The sequence below is a fragment of the Elgaria multicarinata genome, chromosome 6 (genome assembly GCF_023053635.1).
Source record: "Elgaria multicarinata webbii isolate HBS135686 ecotype San Diego chromosome 6, rElgMul1.1.pri, whole genome shotgun sequence".
In the NCBI taxonomy this organism is placed as follows: Eukaryota; Metazoa; Chordata; class Lepidosauria; order Squamata; family Anguidae; genus Elgaria; species Elgaria multicarinata.
In genome coordinates, this window is record NC_086176.1 from 64671889 (window position 1) to 64697391 (window position 25503).

At 39.9% G+C, this 25503-nt stretch overlaps 1 protein-coding gene across 1 annotated transcript in view; it reads right to left on the reverse strand.

Annotated features, from left to right (window-relative positions):
• The window catches only part of LOC134400861 (aminopeptidase Q-like), a 51377-nt gene that overhangs the window by 24231 nt on the left and 1643 nt on the right, over nt 1-25503 (reverse strand). The window contains exons 2-13 of the mRNA XM_063129495.1: nt 23281-23423; nt 22331-22506; nt 17800-17926; nt 16440-16594; nt 12137-12250; nt 11294-11431; nt 9934-9999; nt 9756-9821; nt 7474-7634; nt 6853-6929; nt 5194-5333; nt 2442-2497 (exon numbers count right to left, since the gene is read on the reverse strand). Of these exons, the coding sequence (XP_062985565.1) occupies nt 2442-2497; nt 5194-5333; nt 6853-6929; nt 7474-7634; nt 9756-9821; nt 9934-9999; nt 11294-11431; nt 12137-12250; nt 16440-16594; nt 17800-17926; nt 22331-22506; nt 23281-23423 (1419 nt within the window). The remainder of the gene's footprint in view (nt 1-2441; nt 2498-5193; nt 5334-6852; nt 6930-7473; nt 7635-9755; nt 9822-9933; nt 10000-11293; nt 11432-12136; nt 12251-16439; nt 16595-17799; nt 17927-22330; nt 22507-23280; nt 23424-25503) is intronic.

Consider the following 25503-nt stretch of genomic DNA (forward strand, 5'->3'; position numbering starts at 1 on the left):
TACACTATGGGATAATTCGAGGGGAAACCACCACAAATGGGTAGGTGTGATGGAGCTTATACACTATGGTGGGACATGGGCGAGGGCTTTCTCTGTTGTGGCACCCTGGCTGTGGAATGCCCTCTCCCTGGAGGCCCGACTGGCGCCAGCACTGGCTTTATTTCGGCACGAGGTTAAGACATGGCTTTGATGGCTAAATTCACCAATTTGCACAGTGTCTTGTTTTAATTGGATTTTACCAAATTTCATACTGGTTTTAACATATTAATGGTTTAATTTGTTTTAGAATTGTATATTTATTCTATTTTATATCCATACTCCACCCTGAGATCCTTGTGATATAGGGCAGGATATAAATGTTTTAATGAATAAATGATAAATAAATAAATGTATAGAAGGACACATAAATTAGATCCGCAGCATGAAATCATGAAAACCTGTTTGGTATGAGTTGAATCTATTATTTGCCTTTTTTTGTTCAGAAGACCTCAAACTTTTCAACCATTTTTCTGTCCCCCTTTCTGAAAATTCAGCAGTCTATATCATAGCAGTCTCTGTCAAGACAGCCTAGTATAAGGAGGAGGATTTTTAACCCTCAGAAGGAGAACACTTAAAAAGGAGCTTTCAGAGCTTTTAGGATGTTAATATTAACCAGGAAAGCACATCTGAAATTACGGTATTTTAAAAAAGCACAGATAACTGCACACCAGCCTGGATGAAAGACGCCAAAATGAAAATTCCATTCAGACAGCCTGGGGCAATGGGGAAATGTATCACCACCCCCAACTGAGAGGTAACCTTACTGAGAAGACTAAAAGGGGTGTGGGTGGAAAACCTTATGCTCCTTCTGGGTCCTGTATTTTTTCTGTTCCAAAATGTTTCACTATGTTTGGTATGTTAGAAAGTTTTCAGAACAGATACAAATGAAATGAAAGCCAAAAATATTCAACGAAAGCCGGGGAAGGAAACAACACTTTGAAAAATACAGAAATGCCAGAAATAACTTGAGTTCAAATTGCTTGAGGTAGATCCATATATTTACTACTGGCATGTGAGAACAAAAGAATGTGAGAAGTAGTTTCCCTGATGAACAGTCTTTAATGGCACGACTAAAATCATACCAGCAAGGGAAACTATATAAATGACTTTAACATGGTTGCCACGCCACTAATGAAACTACAACTCTACATTTAATTTGTTTGGATGTGATGAGCAGATGAATGGAGGTTCTGTCAGAATCAGCTACAGCAGACAGCAAGATATACTCACAGTTCAAAGGCCACTGAATTGTGACATTCCAGGCAGGCAATTTAGAGAAGGAGGGAATGGAGTTGGAAGCAGGTGCCAGGAAACAGGTGGAGGCTGAAGAAGGCAGGCTGGGTGGACTGAGCTCAGAACCACAGCAGAGAGAGCAGGAGCAAGGAAGAGACTAGAGGCAGAGCAGAAAGCACATATTTGGAGTGCAGGATCAAAGATGTTTACCAGAACAACTCAAGCAATGGCAAGTACCAGCATGACTAAGGCCAAAATCCTAAACACACTTACCAGGCAGTCAGCTCCATGGAACTGAATGGGATTGACGTCCAAGTGAGGATGAATAAGATTGAACTGCCCGACTGCAATCCTGCACCCTGTGCCTAGACAGTCCCGTTGAACTTAGAGGGACTCATTTCTGAATGAATAGTTTAGGACTATGCTACATCCAAACTTAGTGACACTTAGAGTAGGCCCATTGAAATCAACAGGACTTGGGTTAGTCATGACTAATGGGCTCCATTGATTTCAATACAACTTGAGAAAGGTCTTTTAGTGTGCACTGCTGTATTTTCCAAAGTTGAACAGTTGGAGAAGAAACCAAACAGGGCAAGGCAGCTAAACAGTTAAAGCACTGTTAGTCCATACCAAGCCCAGATTTGATATTATAATATTTTATTATTTATTTTATTTGGAATAAAGCTGTTTCTTGTAGAAAAATATTTCCCTTGAAAGTTTCAACTAATTCTTCCTCTAATCCACTGCAACCCTGCATCAATGTTATCATTATGTGAACACATATGCCTTGTACTAAGCACCCTCATCTGTTCATGCATTTACACTGACTCATAGGGTAAGCCAAAGGGGAAGAAAGGAATGGAGAGGAAGTTTCATTGTGATGGCTGGCAAGGCTATTCCAAACAGTTGTGGGAATAACAGCAGCAGCATATAAGATCTGAGCTGTTGTCAAATCCATGCCCACGTCTCTCTTAGCAGATCTGGGTTAATCTAATCAGTCAAATGATCCAGAGAATGTGATGCAGAGTCTCACTCTACACCCACAGAGCAAAGATGGTGTAAAGAGACGATGTGGAGAAAAGGATACCATATTTTTAAGGAAAACAGGACAGATGTAGAAATAATGTCGAGCTCATCTAACGAAAGTTATCTATAATAAATGTGCTTACCCTCTCAGTCGGAAGGCTTCTGTCATCAAGTGTAACCTGTTGACAACAGGAATCACCTGCAAAGAGGATGCATGTGTTTAATTGTTCTAAACAGCTCATTTTGAGGCAAAATGACTATTGTGTTTTAAGGTATTGACAAGTATCTGCAATACTTAGAATCAAAGAATAGTAGAGTTGGAAGGGGCCTATAAGGCCAAGTCCAATCCCCTTGCTCAATGCAGGAATCCACCTTAAAGTATACCTGATGGATGGCTGTCCAGCTGCCTCTTGAAGGCCTCTATTGTGGAAGAGCCCACCTGGGTAACTGGTTTCATTGTCTTACTGCTCTAACAGTCTGGAAGGTTTTCCTGATGTCCAGCCGGAATCTGGCTTCCTGTGACTTGAGCCCATTATTCCTTGTCCTGCACTCTGGGAGGATCAAGAAGAGATTCTGGTTCTCCTCTGTGTGACAACCAAGTGCTATCATGTTTCCCCTCAGTCTTCTCTTCTCCAGGCTAAACATGCCCAGTTCTTTCAGTCTCTCCTCATAGGGCTTTGTTTCCAGACCCCTGATCATCCTCGTTGCCTTCCTCTGAACCCCCTCTAGCTTGTCTACATCCTTCTTGAAGCGTTGTGCCCAGAACTGGATGCAGTAAAACCAGTGCCGAATAGAGAGGAATCAGTACCTCACACTTGAAGTAATAATCATGCATACTTTAATTATAGTTTTTCAAAATGAAATATATATAGTACATTGTTGGTGCTATATAAATAAATGATAGATAGATAGATAGATAGATAGATAGATAGATAGATAGATATGAGGCTCCTCATTTGGAACTGGGATATTGTCATTCATGCACAAACACCCCAAAACTCTAGCTGTGTATTTATTTTAGCACTAGCTGTACCCTGCCACGCGTTGCTGTGGCTCAGTCTGGTTAAATTGAAAAGAAAGAAAAAACAAAGCGGATGTTTCTAATATGTTTAATTTCACAATGCTTGTGGATATACAATATTTTTAGTTGTTCCATTGTCTGTGTAGATATAGGGATTGTCTGGTTTGCCGACTCTAGAACACGCAACATATAATTGTCCATGTGAGAAGCAATCTGTGTCTAGATCTAAACCGCACAATTCTAAAGATTGGCCCTGAGCTTTGTTGATGGTGATTGCAAACGCCAATCGAATGGGGAATTGCAATCTCTTAAATTGAAATGGCATATCTGTTGGAATCATAGGAATGCGAGGAATGAGGACATCTTCACCTTTGAAAGGTCCTGTCAAGATTGATCTCCGACTATAACAATTGCCACTTATCATGTGATTGTTTACCACGGAGTCGTGTTTGACGTTGATGTGCTGTTTCTTGTTGACGTCTTTCAGCCACTCTAAGCCTGTCGCGTTCGTTCTGTTGAGAACAAAGCAGATCTGAAGCTGTAGAATGCGATTGCCGTGCTCGCAACCGTGCATCCTCAAGTCTGGCTGAATGTTGCTGGGCTAGTTCCTTGGCACGTATTTGAGCCATTCTTTTTCTTTTTTTCTCATTTGCTGATGCCCGTTCTTCCTCAGTCTGATTTGCAATTTCTCGTCGAGTACGACGACCTAAGTGTGATCTTCTGCGAGGCATTATTTGGATAAAGTAAAGCAGATTGTTTGGTTTTTTAAAAAGGATGTTTTTACGGTGAGGAGGTTAGCGGAAACTCCTGGCAGTTACCTTACTTCAGAACGTGTAACTGTCACAGGTGTGACATCTATATTCACTCAGCCAATTGTGAGAGAACATGCAAATGTGAGAGGAGGCAGAGGCAGTGGATTGGCCTACTGGTTGGCGATGTCACAATGATCAGCAGGACTGGTTTTGAGGAGGCCTATTTCTTCGATTTTAAGACAAACTTTTGTCCCCATATAGAACATAGTTGCATAACAACGCTCGCATATTCGAATGCAACGTTGTGTCAAAATTTCAAAGCAATCGGTGAAGACCTTTCGGAGATATAACGTCTGTTTCGAACGGACATTTACATTTTTATTTATATAGATTTTTATCCCGCTGTTTAGCCAAAAAGGCTCTCAAGGCAGCTTACAAAAATATTTCTAAAGACAGCCCCTGCCCACAGGCTTACAATCTAAAAAACATGATACAAAAGAAAAGCGGATTGGGAGGGAGGAGGGGGGGAAAGAAAAGCAAGTGTATGTCACCTTATTTTTCATGAATAGCCCAAACCCTAAACCGTAAACAATATTGAAAACTTTATTTACAAGAAAAAGGATGTTTCACTACAACTTAAGTTGCATGGTGTTAAAATCTATATCCCAGATTTCCGAATCCTACCCCTCCGAAAGCCACCTCACAAAGAAAGCACAGTGACAGTTATACTGTCTCTCACTCTCAACTGAAAATGAAACAGCAAATCAGAAGACACCATTCAAACAGCTCAACATTCTATCTTCCCCCTCCCACATAATTATCATTGCCTGTAATGGAAAGGATTTGTTAAAGAAAGGACACTGGAGGGTTTCTCAAATGTTTTCACAACTTTTAAATTTTCATTTTCATTACTGTGCAAGTGCACAGGAGCGAATGACTGCTGCTAGGTGGGAGGATTGAGATGGGAAAACAAGCCATAGCAAGCCCAATTGTCTGTCAGGTTACCAAGGGAACAACCAAACTATGGTGGCTTATTCCCAGCATGCCTTAGCATGATGTGCAAACTCCCTTGTTGTCTTGTAGGACCACATCATTGCATAATAATCACATATATCACCTTACCTTTGGGTCACTTTCAAGCACTTTGGCCAATCTCCTCCAATGCATTTGGTCATAATTAATTCTGTAATAACCAGTCACATTCACATTTAAAATAATCCAGTCATGTTCGGAATCTGATATTTTCATTTCAGGGAATACTTCTGTGGGCAGCATGAAGGCAAAAAGTTGTCATATTTTTTTTAACCCAAGACACCTGATTACAAGAAAAGCCTGAATGTGAGACATTTTAATATTTTTTCACTAGAAGCTCACAACATCAAATCTAGAACATCATCAAACGGCAAGCCTTGCCATGCCTCTGATAAAATGCAGAAAAATGAAGACTTCCCCACTTCTAATAAGTTTATCAATCTTCAGACTTTGGGAAGGGGTGATTTCCTCTGACAGTGGCCCTGTTCAGAAGACACCTTAAACCACGACTTGAACCACAGTGGTTAAGCCAGAAAGCCAGGCTGTGTTCAGAAGACACCTTAAACCATGGCTTTAACCATGATGAATAAAGCAAAAGCCTTATTCACCGTGGTTAAAGCCATGGTTTAAGGTGTCTTCTGAATGGGCCCAGTGAATATATATCCATATTTGGCTACAGTTTAGGGTACTGAAGATAATTTCAAAATTAATTAACCCCAAAATTAATCCTGAGCTTAACAGGACAACTAACACAGGAAAGTCAAAGGGGATCTCAAAAGTGATAAAAGATCAATATTTCACCAGAATTTACATACTGTGGAATTCAACCATTTCACCTTTGCTAATTTACATCTGAAAGTAACTGTGAGTTCTGCGTCGTCATCATCATCATCATTATGTACATTCAGCTTCAACAATTCAACCTGACAAGGACAGTAGTTCTCTCTGGTGAGCATGATGAGCGATCAGCCCCGCTCCCTTCCTCACTACTTTGAAACTGCAGAGGTAGCAGTGAGATGAGCAGGGATTATCCTGGCATTTTCAGAACAATCCGTGCCCCTTCCCAAGGTCTAAGGTATGAAAGAAGGCTAACAGGGATTTTTTTAAAAAAAAAAATTGGCAGCTTCAATGTTAAAATAAATGTTTACACGGATATGCTAATTACAACCTTTGCACCTAACTAAGGGGCAAAGCATCATCACACACAACAATGCGTACAGAAGGAGCACTGCGTGGTTGCTTAGGCAAATTGTTTCATTTTGCCTGCCCCCACATTACAATTTCCAAGTGACATTGCTTAATGCATACGTGTCCTGCAAAGAAATTTCAGACACAACAATAACAAGCCAATTTTGAACACTAATAAAAGGCAATGTTATTTTTTAATCATTCTCCGTGTCATGTTAAAATTGCAACAAAATGCTGCAGCATAGAATGTTCCTGCACTTTTCCAGAATACTCCATTCTGTCCCTGTTTCCCTCCAGTTTTCTGCACCCCCCAATATCAGTCAGCATTCTAAGGTCACAATGGGCAGTGTTTGGGGAGGGGGTTATCATTAGAATTCTTTATAAGCATTTTTGTACTTCTGCAAACTATGGGGTTCCCCACTTCAGAAACAGAAGGAATTAAATAACATAATTAATTGTGGATATTTTGGCTTTAATCTGTTTCAAACAGATTAAAGTCATTCAAGATTTTATATTGCAAACAATAGAGGCTTTCTTAAATTCAAGTTAGAAAATACTTACTGCTGCCTTTATCAAGCCATACTAAAGGTTGTATTACTCCATTTTTTATCCAAGAAATAGGAATCATCCATGACTTGCTTCATTAAAAAAAAAAGGAAAATTATTTCTTAAACCTAAGAAATACAAAGGGTTCAAATGTGCTTGAATCCCATTGATTTCATTTGTATTTCAGCTTGACTAACATTGTCTACAAACTAGCCATGGATGCAGCATATGGCTCTCATCTGAACCACAGCATCCACATTTATATGGAAGCAATTTCCATGAATTTCAACAAAAGCATACCTTACTTCTTTTCACTGGTAGCTCTTAATACAGACAAAACACAATACAATAGCCTGGTTCACATGATCCCCCAAACCATGGCTTATGTAGCTTTAGTTCACTATCCCATTTAGCACAAGCCATCATTTGCTGCGATACCTGATATGGATTTCGAAGTGTGACTTGGAAAGCAAGCACCAATAATAGCTTTCATGATTGCAAGCCATAGCAAAATGTGCAGTGTACTTAAAAGGGAGAATTGCCTGAAGCAGGCAAAATAGCTTTCTACAACTCAAACCTCCAAATCAGTTCTAAAAGTTTTCTAAACTAAACATATATGTACTACTGAAGACATACTTTGTATTGTTTATTCCTTTTTCAGGATAAAACTTTTCCTGACTGATGTTCCCAGTGGAGAAATTTACGGTTAGGAATGGGAAGCCCTTTTGGCAGGTCCAGGAGTCCATTATAACTTTTACTGGAGCCGGTAACTGGAGGTCATTCTGTTCATCTATTACCTTTAAGAAAAGTTCTGGATTAGAACTCAAGTTTGCCTTATGTAATTTTAAATGTGTGTTTGCAGTTACACTAGCATTTGAGATACCATGAGCCAGTTCATACATTAGCAATCCCAGCTTTGTTGGGTATTTAATAGCTCTCATTTTATTTATTTATTTATTTATTACATTTTTATACCGCCCAATAGCCGAAGCTCTCTGGGTGGTTCACATGAAGGGGGAAAATCAATACATTCAGCAGATTGGCTTTCATGAGCAGAGTTCACATGATCCAGATCCCAAGCAGCAGCAAGGACTCTGACACAGAACAAAAGGAGCCAACTAGTTTAGGAGGACCAGCAGCATAAGCTGTGGGAATGATGATTCCAGACCTGGGTCCCAACACAGAGGGAGAGCCAACGCCTAGTATCATCCATAAGAACAGAAGAAGTGCCATGCTGGATCAGACCAAGGGTCTATCTAGTCCAGCACTCTGTTCACACAGTGGCCAACCAGCCATCGGCCAGGGACCATCAAGGAGGACGTGGTGCAACAGCACCCTCCCACCCATGTTCCCCAGCAACTGATGCACACAGGCCTCAAATACTGGAGATAGCACACAACCATCAGGGCTAGTAGCCATTGATAGCCTTCGCCTCCAGGAAAGTCGCTTTGAGTCAGATCCTCCCATAGTGGTACCTTCAGACACAGCATCTCATGAGCTAGATTACCCTGAGGAGCTTGTCCTTAACACTGGTGGATTCAAGCTCCCTAAGGCCTGCTCACTAGTCCTGGTGACACACAAGGAGAAAACTGATTGACAGACAACAGAGTGCTAAGCTCCAGGCCAGAGAACTACCCCTGTAAGGCTCTCTATTCTTCAGTAGGGTGCATAAAGCTGGAAGGGTACACTGGTTCAAAAGCAGCACCAGGCTATGTCAGAGCAAGTTGTCTGACTGGAGTACTCCAATGTCCTGAAACTCCACCTTACGTCACCCTCCTAATTGTCCAATAAGAGGCAGCCTAAACATTACTTTTACTGCATAAATAGAAACTATGTCAAAGGATAGTTGCTATTTTTAAAAAAAAAAACACCTTAATACTGTGTGTGGTAGGGAGAGGGGGAAGGTTTCCATCAGAACTGCAAGTTATGAAGGGAGGTTTAACTAAATGGGGCTTTATTTTTAAGACTCATAGCAGCAAGAAGTGTGTGTGTGTGTGTGAGGGAGGGAGGGAGACAATTTTTGATGGGATAACAAGCTGCAGTCTTGATGAAAATCAATCTCCCTAGTATTAAGTAAATCAAAAGGAAAAGAAGGGGGGAACATATAGGTTGACCCTAAGCCTTCTTAGTGTATCCATCATGCCTACTGGGCTTCCATTGTCCTGGTCAGAGATGCAAAGGTGTTCTGAAGTTTGATTGCTCTCATCTGCAGTACACTCCTCATGCAAGTAGACCATTTGCATGCCTATTAAATGAACAAGAAAGCCAGGAAAACTAAAATATTATCTAGCTGGGACTCAAGCAACTTAAAAATAGTCACTCGTTTCCCTATCAACATAATTACAATGTCTCTCAAGTTTTTATTGTTTATAGCCAATGGCCATCACAATACAAACACAAAGCACACAAGTATAAAACAGAAAAAACATTTCATACAGTAAAGCAATAATACAATAAAAAGATCAGGATTTAAATCATTCCTTCTGTTTAACCCCCTTAGGATTTGACAGTGGTATGGTTTAGAAAGGTTGCTCTTATTTTTTTTGCGACTAGCGCAAATAAAGCTATCCTATAGCTGATGAATTTGTCCACATCAGCCAACAGCCATCAGATTGTGGGAAGGGGACTGCAGACATATTAACAGAGAGACTCAGACAGACTTTCTAGGTGTATTTTAAATTAGCTATTGATTATTGGCCAATGAACAACAGAGCCAAATGATATGTCACTTAGGAAAAGACCTGAGGCCTGGCTTGGAAGCAAGTCCTGGAGGAGGAGACAGCCCTTTGATCATGCTAATCTGTTAGCCTAGACTGGTACAACAGCCAAGCACAAAGACTGAAATTGCAGATTCAAACCCCTTTTAGGGCCAATTGTTATAGTAACAGTACTAGCAAATAACTACAAATTTGAAGCACCTTTTGAATGTGATTCCAAAGATCATCCTGGACAGCATTTGAAAAGGAAAATGCATTCAGATAAGACTGCAACAAAAGAAGCATCATAGTTACTTAATTTTCACTGACAATACGCTTGAAAAAACTAAGTCAATTTTTAAAAATTCAAACTGTTGGTGAAGTCGTTTCTTAAACTCACATTGAGTGCTTTTATAAACAGTCTTTCTGTCATAAAGCTGGAAAGCATCCGGACGATGGCAGCCCCCTAAGATACATATTTTTTAAAGGATGACAGCTTTATTAATTATGCAAGACATTTCATTACTGACATTACATACAATGTTTTCTTATTGAATACACGGATTGATTATATTATACAAAGTTTCGACCCAACCTGTTCCCCATGCTTTTCACGTGCGTATGATTTTAACTTATATAATACTTTAAATATAGCTCACTACACTAGGAAGTTAAAACCTACCACTTAAAGCTATTATGTCACATTTAATAATGAAAGTATTATATGTGGTTATTTGAGGGCAACCACAGAATGTTTTATTTAGTGCAGGGAAACATACTCAGCATACAATTACTAAGAAAAAAATATCACAACTGATTCAAAGAACACAACTTAAATTTTCATATTTTTAAATCCAATATAAAACTCCAAAATGATGCCATGGAGAAGAAGAAGAGGCGGGCAAAAACAGTTGTTGGACTCCAACTCTTACCAGTCCCAGGCAAAAGATCAGAGATTGTAAGAGTTGCAGTCCAACAATCTCTGGAGGGCAACGAGTTCCCCCACACCCCTGGAAAAGGAAATCCAAAGCTGCATCTATTCATTGATGTAACCCCAGAAATTTCCTTATATCAACTTTAGCATCCTGCCATATCTTTGGGTTGTAGCAGAAATGTTCCACAAGAGAACATTTCTGCTCACTTCTGAAATGTCCTAATGGCATCTGGAGATCATGTCTTCTGCCTCAAATTCCTTCTGTAGTGTTCCAGATACATGGCACATGCTGTTTCCTCAGTGGTAAAGAAAATGTGTTTTGCATGTGCTCTGAGTCTCTAGTGAACAATCTAACAAATTTGTTGTGTGCATCAAGCTGTCTGCATAGGTGCTCCCCTCTCCTCTTTTTATCAGCAGGGGAACGAAACCCACGGCATGTAGATTGGGGACTTCAATCTTTAGAGGAAGTGAAAAGCTTTATGCCCACAATTTGGAAATGAGATTCAATGATATGACTGGAGCAAATTTCTGTAAAGATCAGTCTTGATCCACTCATCACTTTCTGACAATTGTGATTTCTTAAATGAACTCGCCTTCTCCTAAAGGATTCACTGTTCGCTTCAACAGAATGAGTAGATTTTATTTTTTATTGTTTTTAATATTTTGTGTATTTTATTGTTGTAAGCCATCTTGTGAGGGCCTCTGCCCTGAAAGGCGGCCGAGAAATGTTTAAATAAATAAATAAAATAAAATTGTGTTATGCTAAAGTGTGTAGGATATTCTTGGACAATAATGTATTGAAAAAAGATTTATTTGCTGATTTTACCTTTGTGTATGTTACTTGTGCAAACAGATCTAATAACGTAGCTGTTCGACGATCTTCATTTGTGTCCGATAAGGACTGACATAGATTATAATCCCATGTCAACATAGGTAACACAACCTTAGAGCTAAAGACTTGGTCCTGAAAATAAACATAAATTACTAATATACCACTAAGACACAATCACCTTTCAAACTATTGCTAGGATTATATCATTAATCATAAATATCTTTTGCTTTCATTCCTTTCCTATTAATACCTTCATTTAGTCATTGTATTCATATTCCATTCAAGGGAACCTGCATATGTTAAAAATCTATCACAGAAAGTCATGGTATGAAAAGGAAATTTCAGAAGACCAGGGCATCATATGCTAATTTTATGTCAGCATGGATCAGGTCAATAATAGCACTGAGAACATCAGTAAAGAGAGAACCTCAAGGCATTACCGCAGCTACAAAAGAGCACATCACTAGGAGCTAGCTTAGGCATAATACATAGGGCATCATGAGTATCAATTACTGGATTTAGGACCACCTACAGACTGTAAGGTTCCCATTGCAGCAACAGGTTCATTCTCACTAAGAGCAGCTGAGGAAGGTAAGACGAGGTGATATGAGTTCAGTCTGGATGTAGAAGTTCACATGAGAGTAGGCAAGTCAGCACTGGTAAGAGCAAGGAGAAGGTGGGACTGGGCCCCAATCTGGTGGCAAGGACAGGGATACACTGAGAGCATCTTGCCAGAGAACAAAATCTGGAAACACCATAGTATAGCTCCCGTTAATGTTAAGGCATTGAAAACAACACTACGGTTATATGAAAAATGTTTATTCATTTCATACCTACCAGGGATACTGTGGGTTCAATGTAGTGTGCACCTACATACTGAAAGTAAGATGCAAATCCCTCATTAAGCCATAAGTCGTTCCACCATGCCATGGTAACTAGGTTCCCAAACCACTTAAAACAGAAGAAGAAAAGAGTCTTTAAATGTATTATTTCAAAACGCTATTCTCAACCATCTAGTAAAAGAGAAGTTCATGCGTTTACATTAGGTGCCCCCAGTGCAGTGCCTGCAGGTGTCATGCTGCTTGCGGTCACCTCCAAAGACACCCATGGGCACCCACAAAACTCCCTTTTAATTTATGTACATGGATTTGAATATATTCATAGCAATGAATACATATGAAATGAATAGACCTTTCTAGCAATTATACATGGGCTACAACCAAAGCAGACCAAATATCGAAATAAGTATCCAGTTAAAGGTGGCATGTATATGTCACACATTGAAATATTGAAAGCATTGAAAGTTCTTCAATCCATTGCATTACAGGAGGTGAATATTCATCCTTCCAAAGTCCTAATTTCAGACTTTTAGCTGTCAAAGATAACAAAGAATCCCCAACTAAAGAGACATTGCAGAGACCAATAGACATGAATAAAATGTAGCCAAAGATCCATAGACATGACAGGTAGACACCAACATCATGATCCACTGATTAGGTATTTTGTGGTGGTGCCCACAGCAGTTACTCAAATTCACAGATGTGCCCACAGGTCCAAAAAGGTTGGAGACTCCTGCTTAATATACATTAATTACCACAAAGAAGTACTGTTATGTCTATCACTTGGTAGGAATTTAGGAAGATGCAACTTTAGGAAACCTACGAAGATGCAAGTATAAGGAAAAACAAGTCTGGAATTTTATAATATAACCATGCATTTTGGGGAGAGGGAGTTTAACTCTTTCTGTCCCTGCCCTGGTCCAACAAAGACTACTTCTCTAAACCTAGTACTTGCATTTTAACTGAAACAACCATTAGTGCCAATGGGAGGTGCCCTTAAAATGCAGATAACAGTTTTGGAGAAATGATTTTTGTTTAGATGGTGACCACGAGAAGAGGAATTGAACACCCCTTTCCCACCTCTCCCCCATAGTCCCAAGACTGCTCAGGTTTCCTTGTGGGTGCTATTTGTGTAACAAAAATGTGCATATATTGCTTTCATCAGTTAACATCACATCAAGTTTGGCTCTATTTATTTCTATTTAATTTAATTTGATTTGATTTAGAACAGGCACTTACACATTTTACCATACAGTGGCCCAATTCACACAGCAGCAAAAATACATCACAGTAGTTAATTTCGCTGCCATGTGTGGCAGGCCTGTGCTGGGGATTTGCATAATTACCCCCACTGGCACAGCTTGGTATGTCATGCAAACCTACCAAGGGTGGCTTCTTGCCATGGCTAACAAACCACCCATATTGATAAATGGGCATCTTTAAAGTTGAGTTTATGTGGTAAGATTAATACACTCAAGATGAATACTATAACTTGAATTGTTTGTCATACATGGGATCACCTACTTATATCTGGCAAATATTTTCAAAAACTTAATGGTTTGTTTCCCAAATTTTAGGGAGTTCCTCTCCACCAAGAATATCTCTGAAAAGGATGCAACTTCCAATTAAAGAAGTTGGGTTCGACTTTCCGGATCTTGCTATAAATCATTGGACTTACCTGCTGACCTATACCAAACTTTGATATATTCCATTTATATTTGATTTTCCACTTTGGTCAGTTTGGAATCTCCCTGTCTGGAGCCTCTCTCCAAATGGATGGCATTAGTTTCTCAGCATATTAAGGTGGATAGAGCTTCTCCCACAATCTCAACAGTCAGAGATGTGTGGAGAATGTCACGCCAATTACAGGTTGACTCATTTTCCCATGCTAAATTGACTTTATATGGCTTGGGAGCACAAAACCTGACAGAACTTCTCTCCCAACATGAACCTACCAGTACACTACACTCAACATCTAAGGTTCTCCTCCGAGTGCCTACTCTGAGAGAAGCTCAGAGGATGGCAACAAGGGAGAGGGCCTTCTCAGTGTTGGCCCCCCAATTATGGAATGATCTCCCCAACGAGGCTCACCTGGCGCCAACATTGCTATCTTTTCAGCGCCAGGTTAAGACTTTTCTCTTCTCTGAGGCAGTTAACAACATATGCTGAATTTTTAATTGACCCCAGAATAGTTGTTTTAAATTGATATTGTTTTTAAATTGATATTGTTTTTATGCTTTTGATGGTTTTAAATTTTTGTATATTTGTTTTTAATGTTCATTATTTTTAACTTTTGTAAACCGCCCAGATCTCTTAGCTATGGGGTGGTATATAAATGTAATAAAATAAAATAAATAAATAAATTTATGGGGAAATCTGGATTTAAAAACTTGAAAGAAAATATTTTTGTGGCAGATCTGGACAGATAGGATTATTTTTATCCTGGATCAATTATTATTGGGTGTCAATGACGAGTTTTTGCCATTTTCAGCTTTGTGTGATGAATTTGACTTGCCCGCTACAGCTGAATGACAGTATTTGTAATTGCAGCATTTGTCAGAATCTAGATTCAGTCGCAGTGTTTTTACCACCTTGGAAATACATACCGAAGTTGACCAGGTACATCGATCCATGATTCATGTTTATAAATACTTATTAACGATAAATAAATAAATATGATACACAAAATCTTCAGCAGGAATGGAACAGGGAATTGGAATGTCCTATTCTTCCTAATCAATGACTGCCATTTTAAGATGTCTATTGACCTCCTCTGTAATGACAAGCTGCTGTGCCCTGGGCATGGCTCTGAATGTTCAGGCTTAAAAGCCTTTAGTTCCAGGCAGAGTATTTTTGAAACAATGTCTTCCAAAATACAAGCTTCCATGCTTGTATTTTGTTGGTTTCCTTGTTTGTGTTGGCTTTGGACTTTGCTTTCAGTACTGACCCTTGCTGGTTTCTATCTTCTCTGACTTGGCTCTGCTTGAAGCAGGACAATAGGAAGGCCATTTCTACTAGGACGAATCGTAGCCATGTTACTAATTTAGTATTATCATCTGCATGGTTCCCCTTTTCTTACAGTATGTGACACACATTTTTTTACGTGAGAGACTGACTTCTGGCAGTGATCTCTTAACTAGCATTCTATTTGTTTAATACCTTGCCATGGCTCCTCCATAAGCATTGGGGGTGGCAGAAGTTGTGGCAAGAGAAGCAGGAGCCTCTCTCACCAGGTAGACAGCTCTGAAGACCTTGCAGCAATGCTATTCATTGCTTGAATTTATCTGACTGCTTAACCACACAGTAAAAACTACAATTCATTAATCAACAGTTTGCACATATTAGGCTACAATCCTACCTGCTTACTGCAGCCCAAAAAAAGCATCCCAAGGGGACATACAAACTTACCAGGGACTAAGTAATTGAGTTCAATCAGGCTTATTTATGAATAGACATGTTTAGGATTGAATGACACGTGACCTTTTTCATTGAACAGCCTGCAGAAAGAATATCAAAATGTCCACACTGCTTTTATTAAGCTCACTGGAAATACCAGGATACTTTCATGGCAGCTGTTATTAATTTCACTAGCTCTATGCAAGTAGAATTTCTTGGTTTTTAAAAGCTCCTTCTGTGTTAAACTGTTTTCTGTGGTCACTATTTTAACTTTATGACCTAACTTTGGATTTTAGTTCAGTATTTATGTGTTTTGTACTATCGTTCCTGTTCTCATCTTTGGTCTATACTCAGTTTTTATTGTACATTACTGAGGGTGTAAACTTATGCATGTTTAGGCAGAAAAAAGTACCACAGCTTGCAGATTTCCAAAGCCAGAGTAGCTCAGGAATGCTGGGAGTTAAATACTTTTTTCTGTTTAAATGTGCACAGGATTCTAGCCCTTAGAGAATTTATTATGAGGCGAGTAATAAATACAAATAATACATAAATATATATAAAATAATAATAATAATAATAATATTTCTTATTATATATTATTATTATAATAATATTTCTTATTCTCTTCATTTTGATCGAGGCAGGGAACAGCAGTAAGTATAAATTATATAAAATACTGATTAAAAACATAGTATACATTGTTAAAACACAAAAACTGCCTTCTATCAGCCACACGTCTCTTTTATTGAGTAAGAAAAGTTACACCTGAACATCTTTTAAGATACCTGGCAGCTCTCGTGATTGATTTGTACTTTAAATTTCAACAGTGCAATTACTATATATATTAGGAAACTATCAACTTCATTTAAAAGATAAATAGAAGTACAGAACATTTTACCACATGCCTGATGTGCTATCTCATGGGAAACAATTTGAAGGATCTTTTCTTTCTTGTTTGTGAATTTATCTTCTGGGTAATACAATAAGGAATGTTCCTGGAAAGTTATTAGCCCCCAGTTTTCCATAGCAGAATTGTCTGTGTCAGGTAGTGCGATCAGATCTATGTTGATTGAAATAGAGAGGATGGGGTGGAAAGCAGCTTCATTAGCTTAATCTTTGACATGCTTCAACGAGAGCTTCCCTGGTTGCCCCACAAACTCCCAAAATTTTCAGTGGTTAAGATAAAATTTTCTTTCGTGGATTTCTGCCTGTCTCCTGTGTTTTTTTTTACAGTAAAAATGTATTTTTAATTATGTACATACATAACATAAAAAGGGACTTGCTCGATCAGATCAAAATCCCATCAAACACAGCAACCTCCCCTAAACCAGCACCCTCCAGCTTCTGTGGAGAACTACTCTTGTCCCCATTTTGTATCCTCCACAATGCCCCATATGGAATGTCCTTCCAGACCACTGTGAAGGGAAGCGCGAAGGAAGCCACCATATAAAAAACAACGCAGAATATTGGGAGAAAATTTTGCAGAGTGGCCTTTTATTTCCCTTTTTGTTTTAACCATCCTAAATAATTTAACGTCATTGGCAACGTTGGCCACTTCACTGTTCATCCATAATTTCAAATCAATCATTTATGAATAAACTGAAAAGCATTGGTCCTAATATAGATCCCTGTGGGTCCCCACAATTTAGTTTCCTCCACTGGGAGAATGAAGTGGTCACTGTTGCCAATTGGTTCAACAACCTTTACATCTTGTAGTAGGTCATCTGCAACACCACTTATAATTAAATCCAGATCTCCTCTCCTCTGGTCAGTTCCATGACCAACTGTTGTCCAGCACAGTCATTTCGGGCATCAAGTAATTTAACCTCTTTGCTGTGGCTGGAATATGTGTTTATCCAGTCAATGTGGGGGTAATTGAAATCACCCATTATTACAATACCTCCTCATTTGTAGGCCTCCCAGATTTCGCTTTCCATCTCAAGATCACCCTGTGCATTCTGGTCTAGGGGACAATGGCACATTCTTGGCTCGAGATTAGTTTTGAAGCCCGATATTATCACCCACAGGTCTTCTGTGGAAAAGTCTACCCTGTTTAGGCGTTCAAGTCTGCCCTCTTTGTTATACAGAGTGATACAGCTTTTTTGCTTCACACTGTTGTGATGATCATCAATTACTTTGTAATTGACTAAATCGAAGCTGGGCAGTGGGTGTGTGGAGAAACAGCATTATACAATTACAAGCACCAACAAATATTGTCAGTTTTAAAACATTTTAAATGTTCTTTAAATTGGAAAACAAACATACCTGTTTTTGAAAGACTGTAGCTAATGTTAAGCAAGTCTTCTAGAAATGAAAAGATTGGTCCAGTGATATTTAGTGCATAGTTAACAAATCCCTTTTGAACTGCATCCTTCGTAGCCCAAATGCGAATCTACCAGAATACACAGTATTAGTTATTTCAGATAGAAGCAAAAATATGCTGTGGACACAGTTTAAAGGTAGAGTTACACACAAACTCCATTTTTGCCTCAACATCAAGGTTTGAGGGCATTATCAGGGCAGAAATGTGGGCAGGAGGTGTAACCCTTTCACTGCCCAATCACTCCTCCTCAAGATGGCCACCCTGGACTTTAAGGTACTTGACAATTACAGCCAGGTCATAAACATGTTTTTGGAAAGTATTCTTGAAAGAGTTGTGGTGGGGCAATTGCACACATTCTTGGAGGATACTGATTGTCTTGACCCATCCCAGTCTGAGATTCAATTTTGGAACTGAATTTGCCTTGGTTGCCCTAATGGATGACATTTACTGTGAGAGGATTGGGGGAGCGCTCTTCTGTTGCTCTTACTGGGCCTTTCAGTGACTTTTCATTCCATTAAGTATTGCATCTTCCGGGACTAACTTCTTGAGATTGGTTTCAGAGGCACCATTCTTATGTGCTCTGGTCCTATCTATAACATCAGTCTCAGAGTAATTTGGGGAATGTGCTCACTGGCCCTTTGGGATTTACACTATTGTCCCCTAGGAAGCTGTCATCAGGAGTTGGAGCGAGGTGTTATCAGTATGTTGATGACACCCAATTCGATTTCTCTAAAATGTCTGAATCAAACCACGGAAGGTACTGTGGGTGAGTGGGTCCCATGTCCAGGAACTGGGTCAGGTGCCTGCTTTGGGTAGGGTTACACTTCCCCCTGAAGGAGGCATGTAGTCTGCAGGTGGTCATTGATCCAGCGCTGTAACTGGAGGCTCAGGTGTCTTCAATAGCTAGGAATACCTTTTCCAGCTCTAGCAAGTATGACAATTCCTGCCATTCCTTGACAGAAATAGCTTGACCATGGAGGTCCATGCGCTGGAAACATCAAAACTAGATTACTACAATGAACTTTAAATGGAATTGCCCTTAATCTTGCTCCAGAAGCTATAGTTGGTACAGAATGCTGCTGCCAGGTTGGTAATGGCTGCATATGACACCTCTGCTGAGGGAACTACACTGGCTCCATATATGTTGCTGGGCCAAGTTTAAGGTTTTGGTACATATTTACAAATCCCTAAACAATTCAAGAGCAGGATACCTAAGAGATCATCTCATCCCCTACAGGACTGCTTGATCCAGTAAATGTCTTCCTTAGGGCACCCAGAGAACTGATCCATCATCTTATATAAGAATAAAGTAGTATAAGACTAATTACTAAAGATCGACCAGACTGATTTTGCTCATTTTTGTTTTAAACTGAAGTTTAAGTAGGGCAGAAATGCAAAAAAAATTCTGAAAGTTCAAAAACGTTTAAAGCTTGAGGTTTAACAACCAGCCTCCATGCCCTGCCCAGGAGCCCAAGGCCCTTGGGGAACTACAGCTCCCAAATAGTTCTGTGTTGTGCAGGTGCCTAGGAAGAAAAACACAAAGAAGGGGGCAGAGGGAGGGCTTTGCAAGTTGAGACCGCTCTCAAAGCAGCCATATTGGTGGCAGGCTTAGTGATGGAGGCAGTGTCGAACGGTCTGAGGTGGTGGCAGTGGAGGAAAGGAAGTGGCCCTAGGAAAAACCGAGTTTTCAAATGTGGGGAAAGAAGGAAGGAGGTGGGCTTGAGGCCTGAAGGGAAGAAGCAAAAGTTGTTCAGTGGCGACAAGTGTGAGGAAGTAAGGCCCAAAAGTCATCAGTTGCATTGTAGGAAAGTAACCTCCATACAACTTCCAGAAAACTGACATAGCAAGAGTCACACAACAGTATGTTAGAGCCTTTAGTATAATAGTGCCACTGTCTTAAACTCCCAAATAGTACAAATTAGGCAGGCACCAAACCTTTTGCTCTTTCATCACCAACTGAAAATGTAACTTTTCCAACAGACATTCCCAGGAAGGTAAGTGTTTCCTCAATATGAGAACTTACACATTTCTTTAATGTAAGCATCATAAATATTGTTAAATAAATTAATTACCTGCATCTTTATGGTGACTGAATATCCCAAATTGGATGGGTGTAATAAATCATGTCAAAAACTTTGTTGCACAGGATCAGAAGATCCCGTAACTGATTATTTTCAGAGGCATTGCTTACAGCACTGTGAGTATCTCTTGTCATAGGCTGAGCCCACAGTTCCTTTAAGAGAACTTTTTTTGCTTCATCCTAGGGAGAGGGGTTTCTTTGTGTCGGAAAAGGGAGTAGCAAGTGAAATGCCAAGGCCACGCTGGGTGAGAAGCGCCTGGCATCTGATAACACCTCCCCGGGCTGGACCGGGGGTGGGGGGAAAGAGAGTAACAAGTTGCAGCTGTGTAATGTCTGGGAGCATTTCCCCCTCCCTTCAGGAGAGGTGTGGGCTGCTATGGGGTTTCCATTGGTCAGGGTTGGTCTGGTGACAAGGGGGTCCTAGAAAGGGATAAAAAGCTTGGGCATCCAAGGGTCCGATCTCTTTCTTGTGGGTGTCAGGAATCCAGTGTGTGTGTGGTGAGTCAGAGCATCCAGGCTGGGCTGGCTGGATGGCGGAGGCTCCATGTGGCCGCTGAGGGAAGGAGTCTAGTTCGAGTGGCGTGAAGCAACAAAGAGGTTGAGTCGCATAGCTAAATGTTTGTTATGTTTTAGACTAGGTTTGGGTACAAGTGGGCAAGGGACCTTGCCAGAGTTACGGCTGGTGGGTGGTTAAGTGGGGAGTGAGTATGGATTCAATTGGCTTGAGCATGTAAAGGGGGAGGGGGAGGTATTAGTCCCTGCTGTCCTGAGTGTATTATTGCTTTGTCCGTATTTTTTCCCCAAACCTCTTACATGTTTACCTTGATGTGTGGACCCTTACGGAAGTGTGTAGTGTAAAGAATAAAAGTGTTTGGTCCCTATCTCCGGAGTGTGGTGTCATTTCCTTGAAAACCAAGACTGTAAAGGGTTAAAAAGCGGCAGTGAAGGGGCATGTGTCTGGGCTGGTTGAGTCAGACCCCCCTTCTCCAGCCGAGGAATCGCTGAGTCAAGCCGAGTGGTTCCACCACATCTCTCACAAGTGTACGAGCAACCTCTTGATCATCCTCACAAAGACATGGAATAAATATAAGAATTTGTTATTTCAGGTCAATTGGTGAAATCTCCAAATCCATCTTCTCTGAGGAATGTAACTCCAAGGAAAAACAATTCTTTGCTCAAAATGTGGAATTAGTCAAAATATACAATATGCAGTGTCACTAGAAGATGCAAAACATCACACTAAGTTGTACCCAACAGATCTGGGTGCCATAGAAAGCATGGATTTGGAGAAATCCACAAAATACATCTACAATATATACTTCTCACATTCATCCCAGGTCTTTGAAGAAGTAATAACAATGTCCCCCTCTATCAGAATAACAATGAGATAGCAATAAACAAAATAAACAAAAATAATGTCTTACACCGTCATGCTCCCACTGTGAGGGGGGCACAATAATAAGGCAAAGTGAAGGAATCTCAAAGGGCCTCTGCAGTTTTCTCTACCTACCTACCTCTACATTGAGATTTACAACATTTCTATACTGCCCATCATAAAAGCAGGGGTGGGTGGTACAGAAATAAAAGTTAAAACAATGGATAAAAATAGAACTATGGATTTAATCATAGTTAGGCAGATTTAAATCAGTGGAACTTAAGTTACTTTGTCTACTTGAAGAATAGCTAAGTCTGGATCCATCCCGTAAGACATAACATCTTAAAAAGTTTTACTAGGGAGGATTAACTAGGAAAGAAAGAAGAAAAGTGGGTACTCCCCCTTCCTTATAACTCTGTAAACCAACTTTGGTACAGCAGGACCCACAGAGTGTGAGGGACAACCTGGGTAAGAATTTGGTCCCTGAAGGCTCCTGGTGTGTAGAAAGTAGTATCCTAACAAATTCATTCATAATTCTCCTCTGAAAAATAGCAGTGGGCCCAGCTGTAGCATGTTTGAGCAAATATGGTGTAAGCTAATTCCCACTATGACTGATATTATGGATTGGATCCAAATAAGCTGGATCAACTGCATTAGCAACAGTGAACTTCCCCTCCCCCTCCTTATCATGGCTGCTCCTCTAGACTCCTGAAAATGCTACACAGAGTCAGAAGACCTTGCTGAATGGGGTATGCTGTGCTATAGAAGGGGGGATAGCCCAAAATCAGGTGGAGGGACCTTCCTTGAGCAGAGCCTTACTCTCACAAAAGGCAGATCCTGGATCCAACCCTATTTTCAAGACATATGTTATTACACGATTAAATATTATACCTTATATGCTGCTCCAAATCCTAGTGAACCCTGCGTGACTTATACTAAATAAAGGAATATATCATGGTAGAACATAAAATGCAATCATAAATGCAAATGTGTAAAAAAATACTGCAGATGTATTTACCTCTTTGCCCCTCTCGGTTGTGGTGACATAATCAAAGTTACAGACCACAAAAGCAGTGATGTATGTGGACATTTTTGGTGTTGTTTCATATGTTGTGACAGTCCAGTTCATCGGTGTAGTCCCATTTGTCAATTCACTCAATGTGTTCTCATTCTCATCTTTATACTCGGATACATCTATAAATATAGTTATATAAGATAATATACGAATCTTAGAATTTGCTAAATGCATATAATGCATGTTTTAGTAATTTTAAACCCTGCAAGTAGCCCTCTATCATGCATACGCAAATCTATACATACATACATATCTATCTATCTATCTATCTATGGTATTAATATCAAAGTTCTTTTATTTTGTCCAGAAGATGGAATTTGCTAAAAGCATATAATGCATGTTTTACTTATTTTTAAACACTGCAAATAGTCTTCTCCCACACATACAAAAATGCATGCTTGCACGTGTTACCATATTCATGCTGCATGCTTGCTAGGATGTCAGAAGTGGTATTTTGCTTCTGGCAGTAATATTACAATGTTCTTTGGCTGAACAGCAGGAGACAGAAGCCAATCCAGTCAACATTGCCACGATGACAGTCATTGAAGAACTGAGAGACTGGGTGGGAACCTGGTGGAGCATATGCAGTAGGATGGTAGGGGGAGGGTTCCCACCAAATCTCCTGAGCTATAGAAGTTTCCCAAAGTCGAATTCCATGCAGGCACAGAGCCCGTGTGTGTGTGTGTGTGTGTGTGTGTGTGTGTGTGTGTGTGATGCACAGAGATCACGAAGAAGAACCTTTCAGATTCCTAGGTGCCAGCATCAAATTTTGAGGCACCTGGAAGATCAAGTGCCTGGGATTTTTCCAAGCCTCCCTATAGCAACCATAATAGCAACAACATGAGTAAGAATAATGCTACTGTTTCTACTAATAGGACCATTTCTTTACTTACCTATAGCAGGCATGTTGGAAAGGGCTATATAGCTTGGATGGTGAACAATACTGATGTTAAAGGTGGCTTTCATAGCAGGCTCATCAAAGCATGGGTAAACAGTCCTTGCAGCTGTTGGTTCTAGTTGTGATGCAATCAGCCACCTAAATTGAGGGTATGAATTGGGCTAAATTCAATCACCCTAACCCAGTGTTCTATGTGGAATCAGGATTCCACAAGAGTAAGGTGGTGGTGCATATACAGTTCTGCAATGCAATGCAATTTGCTGAAGATATATGCACACATAATCCTGAAAAATAAGCTCAATCAAACCAATCAGCATTTGGGGTGAAGAAAACATTAGACGTATTAGAGAAGGTGCTAGGGGAAGGCCAACAAGAACACTAAATACACATGTAAAAAGCCATCATGACAGAAAAAATGAGGACTCCATTTTCTTTTCTTTTTTTGCTCTGTGGTTAAGAATCCATTTGGCCAGACTGCAGCGGCATGTAGTGATTTTTTTTGTGGCTGTTAACTTTTGTGGCTGTTATCTTGAAATGTCTCTAGCTTTCAAAGCCAGAGTAAGATTCAGTTAATTGGACTGAATGATCTCAGCTGCTTTCCTGTGGGAACTTTCACCCACCCCTGGAGTTTGAGAACTCTGTTCCAGCCAGCTTCTATTTTCCTTGAGTTGTTATTGGTTTGAGCATAAAAAGTGGGAGCTTGGAGCCACCTATTTATCTTCATATTCATTTTTCATCCTGCTTTTGGCTTGTGATTCTCTAGATCCTGGATTGGGCCCTGTCCTATTGGAAGACCTACACTTAGGTAATGCGCAGGGCAGGTTGAGAGAACTTTTGTTATTTTTTTGCCTGAAGTGTTGTTTCCAAATGTTGTTCTGGTTCTTCTGTGCTTTTTATTCCTGTTTCCCCTCTTCTTCCACTGTAAATAAACTTAACACCTACCTCAAGAGTTGTGTGTGCTTCCTTCCAAGTAAGCCTCAAGTACTAAATCCAGAGCCTTCTGCTTGGTTAATTGTGATTGTTTAACACTTCAGGCTTGGAACAAAGGGTGGTGATTGAACCCCTCTTCCCTAAGCCTTAAGTGTGTCCTGCAAGGTCTGAGAGTCCCCTAACTCTGGTGGAAGTGGATATAAGGGGCAGTGGCAACCTACCTTGGTGACTGTTTGCCCTGCCTACACTGCCAGGGCTAGGACAATCCCCTCCGTCCCTTCACACTGAACTGCTCAGTAACAATACATTTCTAATGATACGGCTGTATATTTGTTCAACATTTCTCCTAGATCAAAGATGCGGTAGATATTTGGAGAGCTTCTAAACTCCCTCATCATCTACCGGAAAAGGAAGCACTGATTGGATTTCTGAATCACCCGATAACTGGGTTCTCTGGGCTATGTACAGTTTAACAGATAAATACTGTGAAGCATAACATCAAACAGCCCAACTCAACAATTACTGCATAGCACTAAAATCCTAAAAGCCAATCCATTAAAGCTAAGGTTTGATGTGATTTTGGCCTTCTGACCTTGTCACATCTGCTCCAAAGCACAAAACAACATGTATTGACATGGGCATAATAAAACAGAAGGCAGATTGATTGTATTGTCAAGAAGTTTTCAAATACAAATAATGCTCAGCATGGTGCAAAGAAATAACAAATATGTTGCTCATAACACCACAGGGCAGGCATCAGAATGAATTTGTTTATAAAAGAATTGAATGCAAATTGAGTTCCTACTGAACTTTATTCCACATTGCAGACCAACTGCATGTGCCTGAAATGAGTCAATTGGAATTTTATTTTCCCAAACATCAGCACTGCATAACAACAACACTAACAAATTCTTTTCAGTACTGATATATATTGGTCAGATTCTTTTGAAAACAAAAATATCCTTCAACTATAAAAATCAATAAATTGCACTGTCAGATATCATAACATGTTAGCATTTTCAAATAAGCTCACTTTATATCTGAGAAGAGCTTTAAATATAAGCACATTTACGTTGCACTAAACTTTATGTTTTAGCATGACATACAAATAACTACTATGGGGCAGATTCATAATTGGATCTCTTAATTACTTTTCTCCTGCTAAGAGCAGAAGCAGGGGGTTGATGGCTTGGGTCAGGAGTGCAGCACTGTTCCGCGGACTCCTCTCCCTCAGCTTCAAAATGTTTCAACTGTAAAGCTATAAAAGCTGTGAAATATTTCAACTGCA